Consider the following 26,714-nt stretch of genomic DNA (forward strand, 5'->3'; position numbering starts at 1 on the left):
ACGGAGAGCTACAGTAGATGGTCTAAAGTGGACCCCTGTCTCATGCAAGCGCCATGGTTTGCAGACAGTTTGATGGAGGAATTTGACCTTGTTGAATAACAGCTACTGCATTTGTTTTTATTGTTATTTTCTGCTTTAATAAAAAATCTATTGAATTAAAAAACATGCTGTCCTAATAACATAATGTCAAGGAGGAGTAGAACAAGCTCAAGACAACAATTGCAATTGACCTCCTGGCTGGCTAGCATGTTAGCTTAACAGCTACATTAGTTTACCCACAAACCCTGTGAGTATTCTCTTTGTCATCAAGCCTACAACTACATGTTATACAAACATGCATGCATGAATGTCATAGGGCCATGCTTTAGTGGGATCAGGTGTGTGCTCTGTGACACATTAAACTCTTAACTCTTGCTAACTGGTTGAACAAGCAGCTTTTGAGTTTGAATTTGTCTTTTACATCAGCCAGGATAAATAATTCATGTACTTATTATTCTATTTCAGTTTTTATGCTTATGTTGTTTTCTGGCTTCACGTGTGTTAGCTGTGTCACTGTGCCTCTGGAAGCCTTCCTAAGCTAAATACAAAAACTGGAGGCTGTTGTGATGGAGAGGGTGACATACAGAAGATGTGCTACAGGATAGAGAGCAAGACTTAATGTCTGTATGGTTTGATGTGTTCTTTGTGAGTCCACTGCTATAGTGAGTCCTCTATGGGTTCTCTCATGCATACAGTAATACGGCTCAGTCCTCTCTCTCTCTCTCCCTCTCTGTGAGGCTGTGTGTGCTCGGAGGAGCTTCTCTGTCCATAGCTGCTTCTCTTCACTACTCTTCAGCCTTCTAACAGAGAGCGGTGAGGGGGGGCAGCTTGAATAGACCAACGTAAGAGGCTGAGGGAGAGAAAGAAAGCTAGGGAATGGAGAGAAAAAAGGGTGTGTGTGTGTGTGTGTGTGTGTGTGTGTGTGTGTGTGTGCGTGTGTGTTGTTAAAGCACCCAGTCAGCCAAGCAGCTAGCGCATCACTGCTGCTTTCTAGTCTTGTACTGCAGAAAGTTCTGCCCACAGGGTGCTGACACACACAGACACACACACAAGCACACAGTTTTATAACGGTTGGATGAGTGTCGAGCCAGACGAGTGCCAGCATTTTTATGACTTGTACACTCACATACGCTGTCACACACTGGGATCCACAACCACCAAACTTATATGCCCGTGCCATCAGGGACAAAAAAAAACAATTAACCTGGTCATTCTGTATATTCAGGTAGTCAACTAGCCTCTTTCTTCGGGCACATAACGAACTGAACCTAGACCTGACCCACTGCAGCAACCCCAGATCATTGCACTGCCCCCACAGGCTTGTACAGTAGACAGTAGGCATGATGGGTTCATCACTTCACCCACCTCTCTTCTTACCCTGATGCACCCATCACTCTGGAACAGGGTAAATCTGGACTCATCAGACCACATGAACTTCTTCCATTGGACAGTTCTTAACCCAGTTTTAGTAGATTCATCAGTCTCCTTAACTGTTTTCTTTGCTTGATTCATGCCAATAATTTGATCCGTCTTAAACAGATTAACATCTTTTCCACGACCACGTGTCTTCAGACATGGTTGTTTAAGAAATGAGAAGCTACTCACTGCATCAGTTAGTTAAATAACTTGTTGCCAGCTGAAACATAATCATCCATGAAGTAATTATCAGATGGGAGGCTCTTACCTATTTGTTTAGTTCAGGTGGTGAGGTTTTTTTTGGATGGCCAGTGTATTTGTCGTAAGAAGTTTGAAAGACACAAAAACACTAGCATTTAATATAGCAAAGTCATTTAATTTCATCGAGGTGAAGTAAATTGCACAAATCTTAAGCTTGTGTGAAATTTAAATTTCTGCTGCAGTACTGACCAAAATGGAAGAAGTTATGTTAGTGTTTTATTTATTTATCTCTTCTGTTGGTGTATAAATTGTTCCATAAAAGAGCAATGTCCGGAGTCAGTGGTACAAACGCATCTCCTGAATGTGAACTTATGGTCCTGTTAGCAACTCATTAGTGAGTTAACGAGTTTGCTAACCAACAGTTAAAAAGCTCAGAGAGCTTTATGTCCCCATTCTGTCATTCTTTATGTAATTAAATGATAAAGAACACTGAGAGCCAAATGAGTACAGAGAAAACAGAGACTTGGACAGCTTTTGTTTCTTCTTGCTGTACAGTATATCAGCCATGAACTTGCCATCTACAGTATTTTACTCACACTAGAGATGAAACGCTTACCAGTTTTATGGTAAACTATTGCAATTTGATGGTTAGTATTACTGTTTACAATTGAATTATCATTAAAACTGTGATCAATTACTGTGGTTTAAAAAACTCCAGTCCAGCATCGGCCAAAGTTATCAACGGTCTCACACACAAACGGATTCTGGCCTCATTATTATCACCTCATGTGCTGAGCTGTATTTGAGGGCTGCAGATTTTGTGCAGTAACTTAAATCAGTACAAACTCTAGTGCCAGCTCTCGTATGGATTTGCTCTTCCACAACCATGGATGTATTCAAAGAACTTAACCAAGTTAAAAGCCCTCAATAAGTCTTTATGCTGAAAAAGGCTTAGAGTTAAATGGTACTTTTGAAAAATGTCAACACATTTTAACAGTACTGTCACAATAATGGTCATTATAATTGTGATATTTAATTTTTATAGCACCTATTCTGTAACCCACACCAAGCCAGTAGCATTTTGTTCAAAGCTGCACAGATCAATTTCACTGTGACACTCTTTGGTGTGGCCTTGGAGGAGAAGATAAAACAGATTTTAAAACTAGTTTTTATTTCTGGTCAGAAGGATGTGTTTAAAGCAAGTATGCAGCAGGACCGACTTTGCTGGATTTTGCTGGAAGAAGTATTTGTCTATGATTTAAATTAGTGACAGCTACTTAAGCTACAGGGAGGAGCTTACTGTAGTTAATTTCACCCTTTTCCCTGTGCAGCGCTCATAATCACTTACTATGTACTTGCTGTTTAATAATCACATTAATAATACAATATCAAACCCATGAAGTTTTCCACAGAGAACAATGAACCATTGTTCAGAGAAAACCTGTATAAATGACAAGCTTAGAGATTTGGGACTAATATTGAAGCCACACTATAAATTAAGACCCACACTCATACATGCCTAGACATGAAGATACACATAAAAGCCAGCACAAACAAATTGTAGTACATTGTGTTCTCAGGTTGAGATGACATGCACAGTCTACACACCTCTATTCACTCACAGATGATTCACTGACATACACAGGCATATCTAGGCTGGACTCATCAAGCATCTCAGTATTTGTGTGTGTGAGCTATTTATAGTTTAAAAAAGCATCAGGCCTGATGCATATTCATATTGCAGCAGTAATATAGCATCAATGTGCTGCATTGTGCTTTGGTTGCTGTAGTATTTATACGTCCAAAACTCCAGGTGGTTGGAGTACTAAACTGCACTAGCTTAGTTATTGTTGGTAATAATGTTTTTTTTTTATTTTTGTTTTGGGTATGTTTTTGTTTCTTTGGCAGCTACTCACTGCATGCTGATATTTCACAAAGTCTGGCAGATTGTCTTGATATGAGGCTAATTCCTCATTGTTCACTTCAGAGACACGAGTGACAGATTTTTTTTTTTTTTTTTTTTTCGTTCGTTCAAGCTTTGGCCGATAGTGATTGGCTGTTCCCACAAAGGTCTGCAACACATTTGCACTTTGAACTCCCCACTCCAATCAGTTCAGTGTGGACATGAGTGTGGAAACAACACAACACAGTTATTCAGATGCAATATAAAAAAAATGTGTGCTTTCTATGCTATGTGTACTTGTCAAAATACAGATATCTTATATAGGTAACAACATACCAAATGCGCACACACACACACACACACACACAACTAATTTGGTCTTAATTCAGACAGTTTAACAGACACTGACATAATCCATGTACTAGTCCCTTACCTTAACAGTAAATTAAACCTACTCTAACCTTAATCCTAAAAACCAAGCGTTAACCCTTTATAGGTAAGAGAACAAAAATGTCTTCATAACAGTAGTAGCAAGCTGTAACTTGTCCACGCAAGACAGGTGTACACAGTGTGTGTGCATGTGCTTGTGTGAGAGGTCTGGGATGCTGTTTTTTCTCCTTTACCATCCACTTTCCTCTGGTTATCTTACTATTCAGTTTTCTATAAACCCCTTTGCCAGTCTCTAGGATACCAACCAGTTACCGTAGCAACCCAACTAGGCGGACACCTCTATGAAAAACTCAGCTATGCGGTCACCTGACCACCGTTCTTTTACATGATTGGATGTTGTGTATTTCCCACATCTATTCACATTATTGTTTGGAATAGGGGCCCTGACAAATTCTCTCTTGTTTTCATGTTTATCATTCATTTCATACCCTTACTCTGTTTCCTCTCTTCTCCATCTTTCCTCTTTTTCTCTGTATCTCTCCTTCCCTCTCCCTCTTTCTGCCTTTATCTTGCTCTGTAAACAAAGGGATTGTATTACATCAGCATTATGCTGTTGTCACTGCATGAATTCACATATGATACTTTTGTTTGAAAGGAATACAAATGTGTAATTGCAATGGATTTCATCTTTGGACAGTGCATTATCTATAGCGACTAGGAAAAAAGGGCAAATTCACCTTTCCTGATGAATAATAATAATAATAATAATAATTACAAGAAGTAATTTTTCCATGTTATCGCAAAGCTGGTATAGGCTCCAGCGCTACCACGATCCTTAAGTGGACAAGCGGTTAAGAAAATAGATAGTTGGATGTTTTGTTACTTTCATAATGGCAGATAAAGTAATCCACTTTCTAGTCCTTTAAAATTGTTATTGAATGAAATATATGACTGGACAAAAAAAGTCTTTGATTTGATTAAAAGTCGCAAAATGCAAAAAAATGTGGGTGCATTTTACACATGACTGAAAGAAATGAATTTATTATCAAAGAAGCTACTGAATTATTTCCTGACAAATGACAAAATACTGACAAAATCAAATAATCAGATAATAGGTTTAACTTGTTTGAAGAAATAGAAGCATAAAAGTTCACTTGTTCTGTTCCTGAGTAGTTTCTTCCTGCTGGTCCAATGATCCTCCAGGCACCCTCAGACCTATGGGGAAATGTAGTCCTTTTCCAGTTAGTCATGGATTTTTCCTCCCAAATGGATCATGCCTGGAACTTCTCTACAGGGAAGTGCCCAGAAGGCATTTTTAACTATTTGGCTTAGCTTGAGCAAGTATGGAGTGGATGGTAGCTATTTTTTCCTAAATAACTAAACTCATCATTCTGTCACTGATTGACTGATAAATTGAAACAAATCGAGGTCTCTTCACTGTGAGCTTCACTTAGGAATAACACTTTAAGTTGCTGCCTCCCTATCTGGAGGGTAAGCCACTTTTTTCCAGGAAACAGTAATTTTTCTCTGCAATCCTGTGACAGTATAGAAAGACAGAACATGACTGTTGAAGCCAGAGTAACAGCATCATCAAACAGCACAGGCGTCTGGCTAATGTCATCAAACAAAACACTCAAGAAAGGCTTTGGCTTTGCTTTCATATTCTTCATGTCCATTATTACCAAAAACAGGCACATCCCAGCTTGTGTTACGTCTACTTTAACCCTTTCATGCATGAATTATAAATGATGTAAATTATTTCCTGGGTGTTTTTATTCCTCTCTAGGCATGAAAAAAAAACAATGCCATTTTTTTTGTAATAATGATATTCTCATGTTTTCTCACAAGTGAACATTTTCTAATACTTTTCAAAAATGTTGAACCTAGTCACTGGCCGATGAATTGCGTTTCTAGGATTTTCTACAAAAATACTAACCCTAACTTTAACCCATGCATATACAAGAGAACAGTTTTGGAATAGCTGTACACTTAAGTTACCACTGTGCTTCATGCAAAGGGTTAAATATGTTGTACTGAAGAATTCAAACATTGTCCTTTTTTTTTTGTTGTATCCATTGTACATTGTAAGAGTTATAGTTCTTAAGAACTAAGCACCTTACAGTATCTCTGAACATTAACATAACACAGGTGATAAACATTATAATTTAAGAATCCACTCCACTGATGGTTGGCATGGATGACAGCAAGCCACAAATATACACACACAAACAGCAATACACACGCCTATACTGTAATGTGTATAATTTGGCTGCTAAGCTGCCAGAGAGACGACACCCAAACATAGGAAGTACTTGTTATCCTAAATATTGCAGTTACTTTACAGTTGTTTGTCTTTGCTTTATATAACAGCTCCCGTGGTCTCGCATGTGCAGACAGAAACATGACAATCTATCCTTCAGTGTTGGTAGTACAGAGGTTGAGTTTGAGCTTCATCAGTACGATGTATTTCTGCAGGTCTGTATGTGCACATGTATAGTTCACCAGTAGATTTAGAGGACAACGTATGTTTAGAGAAAGGGTAACAGCTCATTGCTGGGTCTAAGTATAGATGAAGTGTGAGAAGAAAAAGACAGTGGGTGACAGAGAGGCAGATTTGACGAGAGTCTGATACTCCAAAGACACAATGAGAGAAAGTGAGAGGCTGCGTGAGAGAGCTCTGAGCACAAAGGGTGACAGTTAAAGAAAGCAAGAGGGACGGGAAGCTGGAAAAAGACAAAAGCCGAAGTGGGAACAGAAACACATTTTACAGATTTAAAGTTAAAGAATGCATGAGAAGCACATAAGCAGCTCATTAATCATGTATGTGTCGCTTTTTCTTTTTGAAACAATAAAATCACGAGCCAGTCTTTAATCCATACAAAGGGAAGATCAGAGTGATTTGTTGCAGAATAAAGCAGTGTACAACAGAAATGGGAAGATGCAATATGGTAAAATAGAGACCAGAGACAACATTAAAGGCAGGCAGCTACCCAGTGCACAGTCACATTCAGTTTTCTGGGCCCAGCAGAGAGATCTCTAATAAAAAGTGCCAGGCTAGCACAGGTAGGAACAGATGGTCAGGGGGATGACTGTTGTAGGTCTTTTTTAAGAATGCCTGTTGACCAAGACAGATTGAGCTCCTGATGTGTGTGTGTGTGTGTGTGTGTGTGTGTGTGTGTGTGTGTGTGTGTGTGTGTGTGTGTGTGTGTGTGTAGGATTTATGCCATGTCTGTGTCCTGCCTTAACATACTTAGTGTACAAACTCGCTCATTTTCACTGATGACCCATATTTTACTGTCATCCAGTAGTTGCACTGGGTGTGTGCAGGAGGGTTTATGTTGTGAAAAGTGTAAGTAACACACACTTTTTAAATAGTGATAGTGCAGGTATGACATAGCAGGCCAAAATATTATCTCCATAGCAACAGTACTCAAAATTCAAGTTTATTGCAAAATAATGTATAAATATTACATTACTTTAATTTAATGTACTTTTTGTATAATCTTGGCTGGTGGTAATATTAGATTAAATATTATTAAGATGCTCTTTCAGCTAATACTTTGTGTCAGTAGTTATCCTAACGTCAGACTGCTCACTTGCATGCTTAGCATAAACTTGCCAGTTTAAGGCTGGGATTTATCTTCATTTGTCAATGAGAATCTTAGAATTTTGGCACAACCATTGCTGGAAGCTGGGCATATTTCCCAATTTCATAGCTGGCAACAGAACAGATGCATACAGTAAGAAAATTTCCTGAATATTTTGAAGCACATAATCTGCAGCAAACCCTGCAGAGAAGAGCACTCTCAAATTATAATCTGAGATTTTAGAGGCTAAATGGTGTGAACACATACTCATGAGGCTCACTGCACATCCAAGTAGTTGGAGACTGACAGTAGCTTCATTAATAGACTATCCTGAATCTGTGCGCAACAGCAGGTTGTGCATACATAATGTCCGGTGACACACAAATGTACATGGTTGTGATTACATGCCAAGCTGAGTCTGCTCCTCCTTCCTCTCTCCATGTCTCTGTAGGTTAATGTGGGGATAGATTAGATATTTTTAAACGACTCTCTTGCTGTTGACCAAGTGTAGTTTAAAAGTCCACTCAGATGACAACACATACTGTACATGCCCCATATTCACTGCCTCTTTCCTCTGCGTGTGTGTTGCATTGGGTGTGGTTGTATGCTGCCCTGTGAGGGTGGCAACGGAAACTCTGCTGGAGCAAAGCAAGACCACACAGGCATACACACACATATATATACATTTGTGTGTGTGTGTGTGTGTGTGTGTGTGTGTGTGTGTGTGTGTGTGTGTGTGTGTGTGTCTGTGTGTTGCTCCACTGGGGCAGTCTACAGGAGGGCTGAACAACAGTTTAATATTTCATCACTTCCATCATTTAGCAACTGCTACAGAGAGGGAGGGAGGAGGAGGAGACTAAGGCAAGCAGTGTGTACCTTAAGTGGCTTTGGCAGAACATGACCTATATGAGTAACATGAACGGACTGAAATGAAGATGGAATAGATGATTTTAGATTTTTTAAATGTAAATTTAGAAGTGTAAATTGGGAGTAAAACAGAAAGGAAGATAGGAGGGAGGGCACAGAGGGAGGAGAACGAAAGTAATGGGGAGGAAGTGATGAAGGGATAGATGAAGGAAAGCGAAGGATGACGCCAAGAAGGAGGAGAGGGAGGAGGATGCAGCAGAATGGATAGGAAAGGCAAGAAGGAGAGAGAGTGAATCAGACACGATTGCATTCCTGGGAAATGAGGATGGTCACCATGGCAACTGCAGCTGAGAGCCACATGATGCGGAGGAGTGAAAGAGAGAAAGAGGGTTGAGCTAGAGCGAGCAAAAAAAAGAGAGACAGAGCAAGAGGGTGGGGCGTGCCAGCAGACGACGACGGAGGAGGAGAGAAGGGAAAGAGATGGTAATGACGTGAAATAATATAGTGGAGGGATAGACAGACACACTACCAGAGGAAGAGAAATAAAACGGTGTATGTAAGATCGTGTGTGGGTGTGTATTTGCCATTTTGTTTTAGTATATACTGCATTACAGTGGTTTCATTTGAGTATTGTCCAGAGGAAGAATTATAAAGGTAAGACCGAGAGACAGGGAAAAAGTGAAAGTGAAGACATGTGATTGACAAGAAAGATGAAGAAGATGACTGAAAGAGTGAACTCATGTCCAGAAATAGATGAGAGACAGGGAGGGCTGGGAGAGAAAGGGGAGTGAGAACAGATTGTTGATAGAGAATGCCAGTCATGATTTCTCTGCACGATCTCATTGGCTAATGCTCATTATGACATCAACAAACAGACACACAAACACACTCTTAGATATTCAGTTTTACTGTGTGTCGTTACATTGTTTCTTTGGTGACTTTGTTTTAGGTATAGAGGCAGATGTGCTGTCTTCTGCATAATATTTCTATTTCACAAAAAATGTGATTTGTTTTTAACATCTGGTGGAGGCCAACAGGCTTCTGAGAAACTCTTGATAACATCAAGTCCAGGGACTTTTCAGTTCTGATGATGTCATCTGGAGTAGTGGTTAACTAGAAGCAGAGCAATACTTTTGTACAAGGGAAGAAGAGGAAGGTTATGTTCCTTTAATATACAGGTACTCCCCTTCATAGAATCAATGAACGTAAGTTGAATGCCTTTCAGTGTGAATGGAAGAGGTAAAAATTTCAAAATGTTTTTTTTTATTTGCCTCATAATGATCATGATTGACTACAGATGGAAACTCCTGTGTGCCAAGATAAAGCACACACTGACCAACACACAGCACAATGTTAAAGTTCATGGATACAAGTTATTGAAGGTGTAGCCACTTTATCAATGTCTGAAAGTAGACCCAAACTGTCTCACTCAGCTGAGAGGGCAGTGGTTCAGATGATCAGGAACAACCTAGGAAACATCATGGCACAGGCCTGCTATCAATTGCAAGCTGCCTGGACACCAGGGTCAGTGTTTTACATCACCATGGACACCATATGAAAGGCTGCTGTCCAAGAAAGAGCCCCCTGCTCCAAAATGGACACCTTCAAGCTCGATTAAAGTTTGCAGCTGACATTGTGGACAAAGAAAAAGCCTTCTGGAGGAAAGTTTTATGGTCAGATGAGACAAAGATTGAGTTGTTTGCAGACCACGTGAGCAGAGTGGAGCGGTGAGAATTTCCGCTTCTTGCTTCCAGAGCTGCTCGCCCTCACTGCTCCCCCACTCCAGGCCACTCTAAAGTCCTGACCTCAACCCCTTTCAACATTTGTGGCAGAAAAACAAATGCAATTAAATTCTACCAATTCAATGTTTGACATGTTTTGGTTTAAATGCTGTGTGGTGGGCAAGAAAAATGTTTAATATTTTAAGCCAGAAACTCTAAACTAATTGACTCCTGTCTGTGCACACTGTCCCAAAGCGTGAATATGAAGAGGAATGACGATGATAAAATCAAATGTTTCAAAAAAAATTAAAATTAAATGTTTCATGTTTTATAAATTCACTCACCAGATAAGAAGTAAATTTTGTTGATTTAGAATTAATTTGGCTTGCCATACCTTTTGACAAAACACATTACTCATTTGTTACTGCAAATGACTCAGAATTGCTCAGGCTTGTAATATAATAATTTAAAGATGATGAAAGAAATGGAAAATTGGCTGCAGAATAAATAGGATAATGTATAAGCAAATTGACTGTGATTGCAATATCTTCCTTGGTGATAGACACATCTGCTTATTGTCTGCACACATTTGATTGTGTTCTTAATTAACACAATCAAATGTGTGCAGCAAAAACATGAATTCTTAATCATAAAACTAAAAGGAGCTATTAGCTAATCTCCAAAGAAAACTTTAAGATGGTCAACAACCACCTCTTCTTCTGATGCCAACAGTTCTTGTAGCATATGTTTTTTAACCTATATGCACAATAGAAAACATAAAGTAACACAATCACATGAACACAGCAGAGTGAAATATACTGTGGATGGCATTTGATTAGCTTTATAACTAAACAGGATCCAATAAATAATACCTAGAGCTGCCCCATAACCAACCTTTAAGTTCACACAAGTTTCAGTTTACTGTATATTTACTATGTGTGTTCAACATTTAACTGAAAAAAGAACAACTTGTAATAACATACTGCCAACATACAGTTTCTGGGGTTACTGGTGGTGGTGCACACTTAACAATCAACACACATCTCCACAACTGCAGCTTTGCCCGAGCACAGCACTTTGTTGCAGAAAGTGCAAACACCTTGTTAGATCAGTTTTGGACAGCTCAGCCCAACACTGTAAGTTTTTATAGTCTTGTACTGGTGTGCGTTCACACTGTTTTACACACAAATTGTCAGAAAGACAAAGAGTGAGTAATTTAATTGGACAAAGGTTAAGAGATAATTACTTTACCAGTTTCCTTGACAACTGCAGAACAATTGTATTGTGTATACACAACAATGTGTATTTTGTGTGCGTCTGTAGAGGTCAAGTAAAGAGATGACTGCTTAGGATAAAACGGACCATCTCTCCTGTGCTTGTCTGAACAGTCCATTACAATGACAAGCCCAAACACACACACTTACACACATATATTGTGTGTGTTTGCGTTTGTGCTTTCCAATATGTCTGTTTATACAGTATTCTTGGCTTTGGCTGCGGGTTTTAAGTGTGTCTGTGGCCCACTGCCCAGTACTTTAAACTGGAACACACTCTTGTCTGGACACACACACACACACAAACAGAAAACAGGCTCAGGCTTTCTTCTCATGGTGCTGTCCCTCATTCATAACCACACACCCAGATCTACACACTCTCATTCCATATCGGGCATTGTGTGGTGGTTGATGGAGAGCACAGCATCAGTAGCAAAGACGAAGATGGAACAAAGCTCTACTCATCATTTACATCAAATCAGATCCCTTTGACTGGGACCGGCGCCTAGTCGAGGATGACAGATGGAGAGAGCTTCAGCTTAACATTTGAAAAGGAGCATGTTCTCAATGTTGTGGTTTCTGAGCACGCCAAAGATCAGACCATGGAGTTGGGTTTAAATGCGGCTCATGACATTGTCACTACCGTAACTATTTTTTATTTATTTTTTTGTCACATGCTGTTTCAATACAAGATGGGAAGGTATAACAAGCCCAAGTGCTAAATGTTTTGCAGGTGACTGTGTTGTTGTGACCCACTAATCAAAAAATTTTGTCCAAGGTAATTAGATAATTTGTCCACTAAGGACTCCAGACACTATTTTGTAGCCATTATAGTGACATGGCTCTAGTAAATGCAGTGTTCACTAATAAACCTAATTAGCAGATTTTAAATTCTTAAAAAGCTAAACTAACTAGATGAGCAGAGTAAATATTACCTTGTTAGTATTATCATTGTGAGCATGTCAGCATGGAGACTTTAGCATTAGCATTAGAATACCATGTCACAGACCTGCAGTTAAACCAAATTTAAAAAATCTTATGAAATATGTTTGTTACATGACGGTGTTAAATATGTTATGTATGTGTGTGATCAAGATGTTAACAAAGTTTGAGCTTTAACTTCAGTCAAACAACAAAAGTATTTGTATAGTATAAGCATCGGGAATTACAATCATTGTTATATATACGCCAACATTTTCAGAGGCTTAAAGGTAAATGGACAATAGACCACTGATGTCAAAAGACTGCAGAATTCTGAGCCAGGTGAAGAAAAACCTCTTCATAACATCTGATCAGTTTGAAAACATTGAGTCAGGGGACGTGGTTTTGTCAACATCAGTCTAAGAGACAGCTTTGTGAACTACAGAGGCTTTACCATTACTTTACAATCATTGACAACACTCAATAACAGAAAGGCGACATTAGACTTTGCCAGGAAAGACATAGAAAAAAGTCTGACTAACTCTGGAATAAGATTCTCTTGACTGATAAAACCAAGATGATCTTACTACCATACGGTACCAGAATAGTGGGAAGAGAAAAGTATGCAGAGGAAAAAGAACAGCTCATGATCCAAAGCATACCTCATTTGCCATGACATGATGAACATAGTGGAGGCCGTTTTATAGCATGGGCATGTATGGCTGCAAAGGGAACTAAGTCACTTGCGTTTACAGATGACCTTACTGCTAATAACAGTATCAGTAATCCGTAAACATGGCTTCCACAACAGTAGGGGGCTAGGGAATGCATTATGTCAATGAGTGTCCTCACATTAACTGCCATACAAAAATGTGTGTGTAAGTGCATCCACATGGAAAAAGCATTTCAGGTAAGAGTAAGACTTGGTCTGGATATATAGCAACACAGACAGAAAAATCAGCATAAGCAAACTCTGTGGGACATGAGTAGTTACACACTTCTCACATATTTTTATATACACATATAAGTACAATTTAATGAGACAGCCAAAAATAGTTTCAAACAACAGAATAGTGTAATACTTAGTGTCATGGGGATGAGAAAAGGAGGGCTGCAGCAGGACAGATAGTGGAAAAGTATGTAGAGTTATAAAAAACATGAAGAGATTGCTTAAAGAGCGTAGGGAATAAGTTGAAAAAGGACATTAAGAAGGAGGAGGCATTATAAGACTGACCAAAGGACAATAATGTGGGCAATAATGACAAGGGAAAGCCTGGTGTGAAGACACTGGATGGACAGAAATACAGACAATAAGAGAGAAGAGAAACATGACGTCAGGGAAGGACAGATGGAGAAGAGCAAAACAAACATAGCCGTGAGCATAGATGGAAGGAGAGATGAAGGACAGACGGATAAAAAAAGAGGTCACATAGAAAGAGACTGACAGATGATGATGATGATGATGATGGGGTGTGTGTGTGTGTGTGTGTGTGTGTGTGTGTGTGTGTGTGTGTGTGTGTGTGTGGCGGGGGGGGGGTTAATAGCTCAGGGAAAGTGTGATTGACAGGATGAGGTCAAACAGGTTTAGAGTAGGTTTAGATGGGGAGGAGAAAACTGGTAACCTGATCAGTTACGTTTGGATAAGTGAACCAACGTGATATCACTCCCTGTCTGCTGGAGAAGACATTAACTTTTTGAACTGTGTAACAAGGCATGGGGTAAGCCCGACACTTCGATAAAATCCTTCAGTAAATGAAATGAGCTTGTAGTAAGACTATACTGGTTGCACCGGGCAACTCCCAGGTGTGAGTGTGTCAGAGGGTGAGTTTTAATCAGGTTGCTGCTGGGGAAGCATATGCATGCTCTGTCAAATCTCCAAACTCATATAATCTGTTATTATCTCCTCCTGATTGCTTTGCACACTGCTAATTTCTGGGGAATGTGGAAACTCAAACAGATCATGCCTTCACTTATTGTAATTTCAGCCTGAGTGCTGCGCAATCTAATTATAATGTCTGGCTAAAATTACAGTAAGGGGAATAACAACACTCAATACTCATATTGTTCTGTTTCACTGGTTAAAAAAGTTAATTTCATTCTTCATGACATTAGAACTGATGATATATTGTTGCAGGGATACAGTTATCAAGGTATAGTGTTGCATAGATTATTAGATTTCAGTGCTATTCACTTGCACAGATGCTAAATAGTGTTCACTCTGCTTTATGCTTGATTTTGCTGACTCAGGTCCTGAGGTCACAGTAATACATGTGCCACACCTACAGAAGTACCTGTAGTGAACTAAATGTGCTAAAATGAACTAGTTGAAATAGTTTTTTAGTTGCATAATAACCCATTTAGTTCACCCAAAAATTAGCACATTGAATGAACAGCGCTCTTTTAACAGAATGATTACGATTTTACTCCTTTATACGGCGCCATCGTTTTTCAGTCTGTTAGGGTGTTATTTGGAACAACAGCAGTATTACCTTTGAAGCTACAAAATACAACTGCAGGGAGTCAAGCTTGTAGTAGAATTAAGCTCAAAATCAATTTGCTTCACACTCTCTTTGTTCCTCCAGACTGACCTGCCTTCTAGATATTAGTCTTATAAAATTAGATAAATTACGATGTTACCAATTACTTTTGTTAGAGGGATGAGTCGACCACAGTTATCTTATCATATTTCCCAAATTAGAAACGTCTTCTTGACATTTATTGTAACTTTAGTTTGTCACCCATTGATTTGTTTTTATTTATACAGTATATTATATTAACAATATTTACAACTAAAATTCTTCAGCTCTGCAGTTGTAGAGTTATATAATCTCTTGATTATCAGCATATGAAGCAGTACAGGATATGAGAAATACAAATGTCAGGGAGCAAAAATCAATAACACCAAATTGACCATATTACCCTTGATCTGGGGTTTATTCTGTGGCTCCATTGATACAAGATTATACGACTTTCAAGTTAAAAACTGCCTAAAAATGCTATGCATCAGCTCCTCTGGCTTTGAAACTAAAAAGGTTTTGAGCTCTACCCTGTCCCACTGTGTTCTCATTGGGCAGCTTGTGGAAGTCTTCTAGGGAGCCAAGCTGGTGCCGGTTTGAGGTTGATATGTCCTGCAGAAACCCTCTCACGTTAGCCGTGGCAGGTAACTTTAGAGGGCTGGGAGGATGCTATAGCTGTTGGATCCCAAAACAAATGGCCATTTAATGTCAAGGTGTATAGCATTTTGAAAAAAAATGTTGAAGACGAAGTGTATTGGCCAGACGAAAAAGATGGGACACATTCACATTCAAACACATTCAGTTTCCCAACAGGAACCTCGGGGTTAATGTAATATTATCAAGCAGTCAGTGTACTGTAGTAGCCTAATGTGAACCAGAGCTGGGCGCTGGGATGTTGACTTTCATACCACATTGACCAAACTATCATAATTATATCGTCTAAACAGCTTTAGGGTTGAATATTGTGACTCTTTTTTAGTTATGTCAGTTACTAGGAGATGATTTATCTGCCTCTTTGTCTGAAAGGAGCCCAGTGCAGACTATCAGTCTCTGCCCCCAGAGGAAGCAAAGCCACATCATTGTAGCATGACAACAGCTTTCTCTTTGGCATTTTGTAGCTAATAACAAACTAACAAACAAATAAGTGACACTTTGTCTATGCCCAGCTGGAATAAGTTTTTAAATAGTTTCTGTTTCCACCCATCATAGTCTAAATGTCACGCATCATCTTGAAGGTCTGGCCACATAGAAATTTTGTGACATTAAAATAGAATTTAAACTCAGGCCTGCAGTAGATTAGTGGTGTGCTTCTGAATCTAAACTGACTCAAGACACTAGTTTTAAAAGACAGTTTTGGGAGTCTTTTCACCTAGAGAATAAATGGACCCAAAGGAGCTTTAATTCTTTTCTCTCTCTTCATGTTGTATTGCGCTGTTAAATTAAAAATAAGGAACTGGTGACCACAAAGTAGGTTCCATAGTTTAATGACCAATGTTCTGACCACAACTTTCCTTCAACCTTTTATGCACTCATGTCTCATATCTGATCTATCTATCAATACATAATCAGCACACATGCATGCTGGAATGTAACGAAATTACGAAACATGCTATGGAAATCCTCAAACAGTTCTACTGGAGACAAACCAATACCAGCTGTCACTGGGCGAGGGGCAGTGTACACCGTGGGCAAGTCACCAGTACATCACAGGGCTGACATACAGAGACAGACAAACATCAACTAATATAAAAGATTAACTGAGGGGACCATAATTGTTAACATCAGCCCATAAGAACAACATTTGAGATTAAATTCGGTAATAAGCCAATGAGGAATTTCAGTTTTTAAACAGTAGTTTTACAATATGTAGAAGTAACAAAATTTTTGTTATTCTTCTGTCATCTGCTGTAGTCTCCTTTTCTAACGTCCTTCTTCTTTTCATCATCCAACCATGTCAGTCTTTCAGGTTAAGCCATTTTATCACTCAGCTGTCCTCCTTGTGTCATATAAGTGATACATGCAGTATTTATTATACCACAGCATATTTAAACAAATGGTATTGTTTACATAGTGGCACACTGTTTAAAATGCATTGTGGAGGCTGGCAGTCTCTTTATGATGGTTTGTTTACAATCATACTAATGTCTCATAATTATGTTTGAATAATGTTACAACACAGAACAGACAAAGAACATCTCCTCCACAGGTCCCCTAAGAATACTAACCTCCTGCCTCCTCCCTCTTGTATCTACTCTAGGCGGATGCTAAGATGGTGTGTGATGTGGTCAGTCGTATGGAGGACACAGAGCCTTATTCCGCTGAGCTGCTCTCCGCCATGATGCGTCTGTGGTCTGACTCAGGCATCCAGGAGTGCTTCAGCCGCGCCCGAGAGTACCAGCTCAACGATTCAGCACAGTAGTAAGTGCACGTGGTCATGTATGTGTAACGTACAGAGGTTTCTAAGTAACCAAATAAGTACTCTTCAGTACTGTATGTAAGTACAATTTTGAGGTTTACTGATGTATTAAATTGATTAACCACCCACCTGTACATAAGTACATAAAGATCTTTGGCCCGACAAATAATTAGAAATGCTTGGTTGCATATTTTATAAATATTTTCTCCTTCTTTGTTTCACTGTCCCCCAACATTAACTGCTACTCACTAAGGGTTTCTAAATAGATGTAATTAAAATATTCCTAAAAAATCAAGTAGTTCATTCTTTGAATCTGTATGAACCTAGATTTCTAGATTTATGTTTTCAATGGCATCAAGTAAAATAGTATTTGAAAAATGTTGTTTTAGTAGTAATTCAGTTGGATTGATATCCAGAGAAATGTATTTCTTAGTGAGGTACTTGTAGTAAATTTTAGAACATATACTTAGTACTTCAACTTCAGTAAAAATAAAAAAAAGGAAAAGTGGTACTTCTACTTGTTCTACTGGTGTTCCAGCTCTTTTACTATTTTACTAGATAAATTTATATCTAATTGTCACAGTGTGTGTTGAAATTGGTTGGTGTTTGTATAGCAACCGCAGAAGTACCAAATCACCTCAGTAACGCTCAGTAACGTGTATGGTTATGTGTGGGTGTATACCAAGCAAAAGACTGGATAAATAGAATCTCCTCAGCTCCCCTCATCTTCTCACCCCTTTAAAATAACATGCATTCAGACACACAGATATACACATCACAATTTATTTTTAATCTTGTTAATACACTCGCTACAACGACACATCATCACAAGTACCATGCATGATTTATGCCGAGTGCCTGTGTGTGGGTGGGAGTATAGAGACTTAGGGGGAAAAGAGAGAGATTGATAGGAAGGAGAGGGAGAGGTCACTTCCCTCAAGTGCCATGTTTGTGCGTGTAATTGTGTACCATACATTCAGTCAAATCACAGAGAGTGACATAAAGACGAAGGGAGCCATTGATCTATGTCACAGTGTGATATACACACACAAACTATATGTACCACTCTCAAAAGCTTTAAATACAGATGTAGTGAATGGACTGATCACACCATGTTTCAGTTAAGTTCATAAAGTGACGTTAACTGATGATAAACAGCATAATTAGCAGTACCAAACCAATATAATATGACAATGAGGCTTTTCATGGAAATTACGCTCTTCTGGAATTATTGCTGACGTGTGTTTATGTTAGTGAGTCATTACTTCATAACAATTAGTTAACAATAGTCATACAAAAACTCAAATTGATTTTTTTTTTCTACTATATTACTGGAAATATTTAACCAACTTACTCTGTTCACACGAACTAGTCATTGTCACAGCTTTTAGATTTGCTGACATCAGAATCAGCAGGATGTGTCAGAAATCCTCAGCATGACAAACATAATGACTGCACAGCCCAACAGTTAAATCACTTAAATGATAGCTGGATGAAAGAAGTAGAAGCCACATCTACATATAGATGAGATCAAAACAAGTGCACAGTTTTGATGGGAATCTATTAGTCAGAACAAGGTTGGAAAAGCAAAGCTAATGCAGACATGGAGGCAGCATAAGAGAGAAGAGAGGAAAGGAAAGGGAAGACATAAAGACATAAGAGAAGTTGAAAGATAAAAATTAGGAAATTAAAACTAAAGCCTGGACAAATAAATGATTGAATGACTTCAAGACAGATGAGATTAAAAGGGCATAGAAAAGGTCGAGGGAGTCAAGAACAATGACGGCAAGACGAGATGGAGAGAGAAGCGCTGTTTTCTCTTTGTGGCAGACATCTTGGAAGAAGAAGTGCAAACATTTACATGTGGTCAATTAACTCTAAGAGCATCCGCCCTGTGTGTGAGTGGAAGTGTGTGTGTGTGTGTGTGTGTATCTGTTAAATGTCACATTAAAGATTTATGCACACTTCCTTTTATGGTGAAGAGACCACACTTACTAGGTGTGTATGTGCCTCTTTTTCCAATAGTATTTATTCAGGCTTAAGATATTTTGGCAGTTTTTGCTTTGGAAGGAGGGTTTAGTTGACAGGTGTTCTGGTAAAGTTCTGGTATTTAGTTTAGAAGGTTAATGTGAAGGATGTGTTTTTGTGTGGTTACGTGCGATCAGACATGCATGTAATGTGTTTGTATTACATCGAAAGCAGAACGCACTATTCTTAGTAGAACAAGTACTGCCTGAAGCCTCCTCTCTCTTTCTCTCTATCTTTGTGCAAATGCCCTGTATGTACTGACCTATTTACCACAATACACATACACTATGATTTACATCCCCTGATTCCATCCTGTACACACACACACGTGCAATTGCATAAAAATGCCAAATGAAGTAGTTAAATGGACACACTGACACACTTTATTACTGAAAGACTATGTTATTAAATAAATTAAGTGCATAGTGGCCACTAATAGCAGGCAGTCATACTTGTTTAGACCTGATTGAAGCTAAATATCAGACAAAATAACATGGTTCTCCATTTTTCCTACAGGAATTGATTCTGTATCTTGCATTGCATTTGTTTATTCAGCTTCCAGGTTGTAATGTAACGCTAGTTTGGCTATATTAACTTTAACAGGAAACCTTTTAAACAGAATCCTGTTGGAGTACTATCATTAGTCCATTTCTGGCTCTGTAAAGGTGTTCATTCATGTAACATTTAAAAGTCAGCACTTTTTCCTCCCTTAAAGCCTAAAATACAAAATAGAGGTTATGATGGGGATAGTTCTGTGACATTTCATAATTCCTCTGTGGGACAAGGTTTTTCCTTTTTACCAGCTTGTATCATACTGTATTACATCATATCATTGCAGCTTGTACAAATGAACAAATGCTGGTTGTAAATATGTATCAGAACATCTGAAAAGTTGTCACTTAGCAACAGTTCTGAAGTAGGGCACTGGAGCCGTCACTCCTTGGACTGATCTTTTAAAAAACATACATGCCACATATACAGATGATAAGCTGTCTACAGAGTCTTAAAATGCACTGATAGAATCGAATTACAGTAGTTATGAATAAATAAAATGTTTTTTATAGTGCAGTGAAAACCAACTTGGCCAGCTACATCTTCTAGAATTTGTGGTTCTTGTTTTATGGACTTTATTTCTGTACTGAAGTGCATGCCAACATAAATGGCTAATGTAGGGCTATTGCTCTTGAGTTAATACAACAGGTAATCAATATGACTGCGCTATAACCCACTGGCCTGCATTAATACCAACTTATCTGCATCTATCAGTGTTAGATGTACCATTTAGCATCATGCCACAGTTTTATCTACACTAGTGGCTATGCTGGTGTTAATTACTAGTCACTGACTCTTTTCAACACATTCCATGTAACAATACTGCAGGCGACTGAAAACAGAAGAGTCTGAGAAACAGGGAGGAATATATATATGTGTATGTGTATGTGTGTGTGTATGTGTTAGTTACCAGCATGTTGAGAGGGTGATGGCGAATATCGCAGCTTGTCGGAGAACTCTACAGCTTTTTATGCTGGAAACACACACAAATCCTCGTCATTATTGCTTCCCAGATAACATTCTTTCCAATCAACTCTTTTTTTTGTGCCGTACACTCGTTCAGTGATAATCTCTAATTCCGTACATCACCAGGGAAATGGAACAAGCATACACTGGGGTCTAGTGTTAATCGACTTAGTGCACTGTGAAGAGCAATATCAGGATGAGGGAAAAAAACTTAATGCAATGGTGGTCTACACACTGTGTGTCATCTTCACAACTGGCATGTACAGTAATGCTTTCAGGGCACAGCTGTTGGTACATTAAATAACATTGTTTGTGTTCACACACGTCAGAAATACTTCTATTAAAAGTGACTGCAGGGTGGAAACAGTGAAGAGGAGAAGCCGACTGTTTCTATGCAGAGACAGTTCATCCTCCCATGGTGATAAAGGTCATGAAACTGACATCTATAAGCTCCAACAATGATGGCAGCTTCGACTGACCTTTCCTTCTTTTCTTTATCCGTCTAAAAAAAATCTAACTGCAGCCTACTACTTTTTCTTTTCAGACACAATAATGAAAATATGTCTTTAAACATAAACAAATAGACAGGATTCTAACTTCTTACCAACAAGTGTCCAAGCACCAAAATATTCTCTCATTGTTAATTGACGATACAGTGATACTTGTTGTAATTATCCCAGTTTTACAATTCCCAAATTTTCGGGCATCTCAGTGCACATTTTAAGCATCAAACTGCAAAAAGAACTGCTGCATTTGTGATGAGGTGCTCTGCATCTCATCAGTCCAATCTAAAAACCCTTATTTTGTAAATTGAAACATGTTTTAACACCAGATCACTATCATTTTCTAGCGTGTCGCCTTTCAGAGTGCAACAGGGAGAAGTGGAAAGTAACTCAGCACATATACTTAAGTATTTTTTAAATACAGGTCGGAGGGTTTTCAACTTCAACTGCACTACATAGGCAAATACTGTATCTTACTTTTAATCCACTACATTGATTTAATAACTGTAGTTTTCACAATCTGTACAATAATAATAAAAATTACAGTATAATCATTAGACTAGACTATCTGTTGATTCCCGGTGAGAACAACTCTGAAGTACATAAAGTAATTCAGATTCTAATTATTAAATTCGAAACATCTAATCATCAAAACAGTGTATAAGGTGTTAAAATAAGCTCCATTTTTACCAGCTTCCATCTTTGCAACATTAAAGTTGCACTATTAGCATGATAATGAATTGATAATTAGAATCCAGCATTACTGATGTGAAATTAACCCCTGCGCATTAAGAGTTATTTTTAAATTAATACTTTTTCATTTTTACTTAAGCAACATTTTGAATACAGAACTTTTACTTGTAACAGTGTATTTGTAAATGATCTATTACTAGTACTACTAGAATTTTGTCCTTCGATGCCAATTCTACAGTGGAAATTCTGTAGTGTTGTGTTTAGAATCAGTCACGTTTGCTTTTAGGAGGAAAGAAACCTGCTGTCCTCCTCTTACATTTTCTTTGTCTATTTATTCTATTTTAGCTTTCCCTGTTGACTTCCTCACTGAGCTCAAACCCATATTCCTTTCTGTGTAATCAATAGTTCTTATCACAGAAGCTGTTTGAGTGTGTGGTGTATGTGTGTGCGTGCATACCAACCACTTCTTCTTACCATCAGCTCAGTATCTCCTCCCTCTCTAGTCTTGAGACTTTTCTCTCATTCTCTTAGAAGTAGCTCAGCAGCCATTTAAAAGCTCTGAAACAACACTCAGCAATCTATAAATAAAAGTTTATATCCATTACTCTAGATGGATGCATAATGGGGCTATACTTTCTGCTCATCTCTTCCGCTCTTCTGTCATTCTACCTGACCATCTGTCAGATACTGCCTTAAAATAACAGTAATGTCTGAATAGTTGCATTAAAAAATATTTTGTACGGTATGTAGAGCTCTCACCCAGCTCTTGATTCTAGACATGAAGATGTATATGTGTAGGAATTGTAAGGAATATTACCATCGAAGGTGGACATTACAAATGTGAAAGTCAACAGGCAAAAGTATGACAATCAATCAGAATAAAAAGTCCTTTGTGGCTGTAGTAGTGAAGTCACAGTACTTTCCTTACAACTACACTATTTTTTGCTTGGTGATGAGGTGGATTGATCGAGTAGGTAGTGATTATGCCTCAGCCAAAGAGCTGCCCTTCAAGGGCTATGAGATGAATCTCTGAACTGTATCATTCAGGATTATTTGATTTATACTTTCACATTAAAAAATAAAGGTCCACTTCTAGGGATATTCCATTACATGACTGAGCATAGTCCTCTTCCCTGCCCACTTCCCTATCTCACTTCTTGTCAAGCAGCTAGACAGCATAGTAACTTAATTTCCCTATGTGTTTTAGATGCATTTAAGAAGGCTAACTAGAGGTGACAAGCTTTATTCCTTTACTTTTGGAGAATCAGGTAGATGAAAACAAGCTAGCTTAAGTTGAATAGTGTAACTTTAATTTGAAAAGTAATTTATTGTCTTCCCACAATATGTACAATGAGGAAATATAACATCAGGCCAACAAGGTAACATAATAATATTAAATTAATTAAAATGGATTTAAATTGTTATAGAAATGTGAATGTTTAAAAATATTCACACTGTCCTCATTATTAAGGTGCATATGTATCTTCTCTTGAAATATAATATGGGTATCATATTTTTAAAAAAAGGCTGAAGTGATCATGTTAATAAAGCACAGTGTGATTTAAAGGAGATTTCCTACCTGTTTTAGCAGGGTTCAATTGTAGCTGACCCTCAGCTGTCACCTACTTTAGAAGTGAGTAGAGGATAGAAAAATACTGCACTGCAGTCAACAGGGCAGCCTATTTGCTATCATTACTGATGACAGTAATGCAGTTGGTGGATGTCATATTGTTCTCGTTATGCTTACTGTGTCACCCACCTGAGCCACCACTATATACATCATTATAATGTAATGCAAACTGGATTACAGCACAACAAATGTGTCCACTTAAGTGATCACACTCCTCCACCCACCCTGTTAGTGTTACTGGTTAATTCTGGTCATTCAGGCCTACATGAGACTAAGAATGTACAGAGCTACTGGTAGATTTGAGGCAGACCTTACAAGTAGAGACCAGTACCACTCAAAATACTTAATACAAATGTTTATCTGAATCAAAGCAGCTTCTCATTTCTAGTCGAGAACTGTTATTTTTGTCGGCTGAGGTAACAGCTTTATCATCTGTAGCTAGCTAGTTAAACTAACATTAGGGAAAATGTTCAGTGTGGTTAACTTTTTGATGTTTCTGGTTTTGTAAAGGCGAAAATAGACCTAACGCTATAAAGGAAAATCTGGAGGTGCCGCTGATTTACGATCTGTTTTCTTCATGTGTCTGTGAACAGCTACCTAGACAGCCTAGATCGTATTGGTGCGGCAGACTACCAGCCGACAGAGCAGGACATCCTGAGGACCCGAGTCAAGACCACAGGCATCGTTGAGACACACTTTACCTTCAAAAACCTCCACTTCAGGTCAGTATTTATTCATGTAACTTCAAATTTAGGCCAAATGTATTCTTTTACCATTATCAGTATCAGTTATCAGTCTTTTACTAATTTCTCCGCCTGCTTCCTATCCACACATACAGTGCTCCATTCTGTAATTAATAAGACTAAACACTTTGAACAAGGGTCTACATTCATGATTGTCTGCCTTTTTAATGAGATCTGATTCAATTAGAGCAAGGAGCTATGGGAATGAGGACAGAAAGGAGAGGCATTATGGGATGGTAGGAGGAAAGGAAGGAAAAAGATGTGTAGGAGTCTCTCCTCTTATTTAATTACCATATTTCTGCTCCTCTTGTGTGCAGGTGCATGCACGTACACATTAACGCCGTGATAGGCACACAGCGCACAGAGGTTAATAAACTGTAAACACCAATTATTTTTCTGGATGGATGCACCGTCACACTTCATGTTTGTTTCACTTTTCCTCCTACTTCTGTCTCAGTATTTTTCACACACACACACAACACTTATTGTGAACTCAGATAGATAACCATACACTCAATCCAAACACGCTGAGAAATTCAGGTTTGACTGCTGCTGCTCTTACAGTTGAGTAGGTGAAGTGCTGGGTGTGTTTTGTGGAGAAGCCTAAATATTGTCAGCTCAATTGCTATTATAGGCAGGCAGCCAGGCAGTGTGTGAATACATTGTTCCTATGTCTTATTTGAAAGTGGAATTTCTGATGTTCTCACCATTGCGAAAATGCATTCTGTGTAGTGTTTTTTTCTAGCTTCTCTAGATATATTTTTTTCTTGCAGATTGTATTCTTGTGATTCACATGCACCACCCAGTGGTACAAGAGATGCTGAAAAATTACCACACAGTAACTTGTGACATTTCACATTCTTACTTTTTCATCTCACATACTTTATGTAAGATGACATTACTTAGGAAATCAAAAGCCATATTGCTTGACTGTGCCTGCCAAGTTATGGATGCAGAGGACAGACAGAGACAAAGATATGCTCAAAGGCCCCATTTGTACTTGACATTTCATGTGTCATCTATCTAAATAAATTCCAGTTGAGATTCTAAACACTTTCATTTTCTAGTAGCCTCATATGTTCATCATGCTTTTCTCTAGCTACATGCAGATCAGGGGGAGAAAAATGCTTTCTCATCTTCACAGGATCTAACAGCAGTTGAGTTGATCGGGGATCGTAGAAACGATACACCAGCCTAATCAGTTTTATGCATGATTGGATGTGTGTATCTGGAACAAGGTGAAGTGGTTGTTTGGAACAGTATGAAGTTAACATGTTTTGAATGGTTCTTTGTTGCATTTACGTGATATTTTTATATCTGAATGCTATCCCCAGTCACAAAATTGTATGGTGTGATAAAAATGGGTTTAAATCATATCCAGTATATGAAATAGACCATAAAAAATGGGAGAATATTCAGTATGGCAGTTAAAGAAAGAGGGAAGTGTAAAAAACACTGATGCATAGAAAAATGATCACATTGTCATAAATTAGTGGCACAAAACAGCACATAAACACAGAGACTGACAGAAATTTTTAAAGACAGAGGCTGGTACTATCAGAACGCTACAAAAGACAACACTTTGTGGGCTGGGAGAGCGATGAAAATTTTCAAATCTGAAAGCAACCTACAACTGGAAACGGAGAGGCCAGCAGGTCTGTTAGCTAAGAATTAGCTAACAAACTGAAGTTGTAAACTATGTTTTCCACATTCAAAGTGATTTGGCTAGAAATCAATGTGCTATAAGGAACTGAACCATTTTTTTAGAATCTGTGTGTGTATACACATCTGTCTGTGTCTCCATTCATCAGGCTGTTTGATGTGGGAGGTCAGAGGTCGGAGAGGAAGAAGTGGATCCACTGTTTTGAGGACGTCACGGCCATCATCTTCTGTGTGGCGCTCAGCGGATACGACCAGGTGCTGCACGAGGATGAGACCACGGTAAGGACAGATGTTTACTCGCTGTACTATATGTTCTCTCTCTCATCCCTCTCTCACTGCTGCTTTCTCTGTGTGACCTTTTGACCCTGGAACACCAGAACATACTGAGACAGCACCACAGTGTACAGTATACTGTACAGTAGGCTCTTTTCTACATTAATTATGTAGTTGTGTAATTTATGTAGTTATACAGTATATTCTGATGCATACTCTATACCAGCTAGTATAAAATAGAATATATGTTTGTTCTGTATGGAGAAAGGATATGTAAGCTGACATTAAACGTATTGTCTATAATTAAGACAAGAATCTTAAAATGTTCGTATTTACATGTATACATTCTTACAGAGGAATTCTCTTCTTTCTTGCTCTATTGTCTCATAATTATATTTAACAATTCTGAAGCA

At 38.4% G+C, this 26,714-nt stretch overlaps 1 protein-coding gene across 2 annotated transcripts in view; it reads left to right on the top strand.

Annotated features, from left to right (window-relative positions):
• LOC113165323 (guanine nucleotide-binding protein G(o) subunit alpha) overlaps positions 1 to 26,714 on the top strand; it is an 81,704-nt gene that overhangs the window by 37,062 nt on the left and 17,928 nt on the right. For both annotated transcript variants that reach the window (XM_026364732.1, XM_026364731.1), the window contains exons 4-6: positions 17,093 to 17,253; positions 24,217 to 24,345; positions 26,178 to 26,307. In XM_026364732.1, the coding sequence (XP_026220517.1) occupies positions 17,093 to 17,253; positions 24,217 to 24,345; positions 26,178 to 26,307 (420 nt within the window). The remainder of the gene's footprint in view (positions 1 to 17,092; positions 17,254 to 24,216; positions 24,346 to 26,177; positions 26,308 to 26,714) is intronic.

The sequence above is a fragment of the Anabas testudineus genome, chromosome 6 (genome assembly GCF_900324465.2).
Source record: "Anabas testudineus chromosome 6, fAnaTes1.2, whole genome shotgun sequence".
NCBI classification, from domain to species: Eukaryota; Metazoa; Chordata; class Actinopteri; order Anabantiformes; family Anabantidae; genus Anabas; species Anabas testudineus.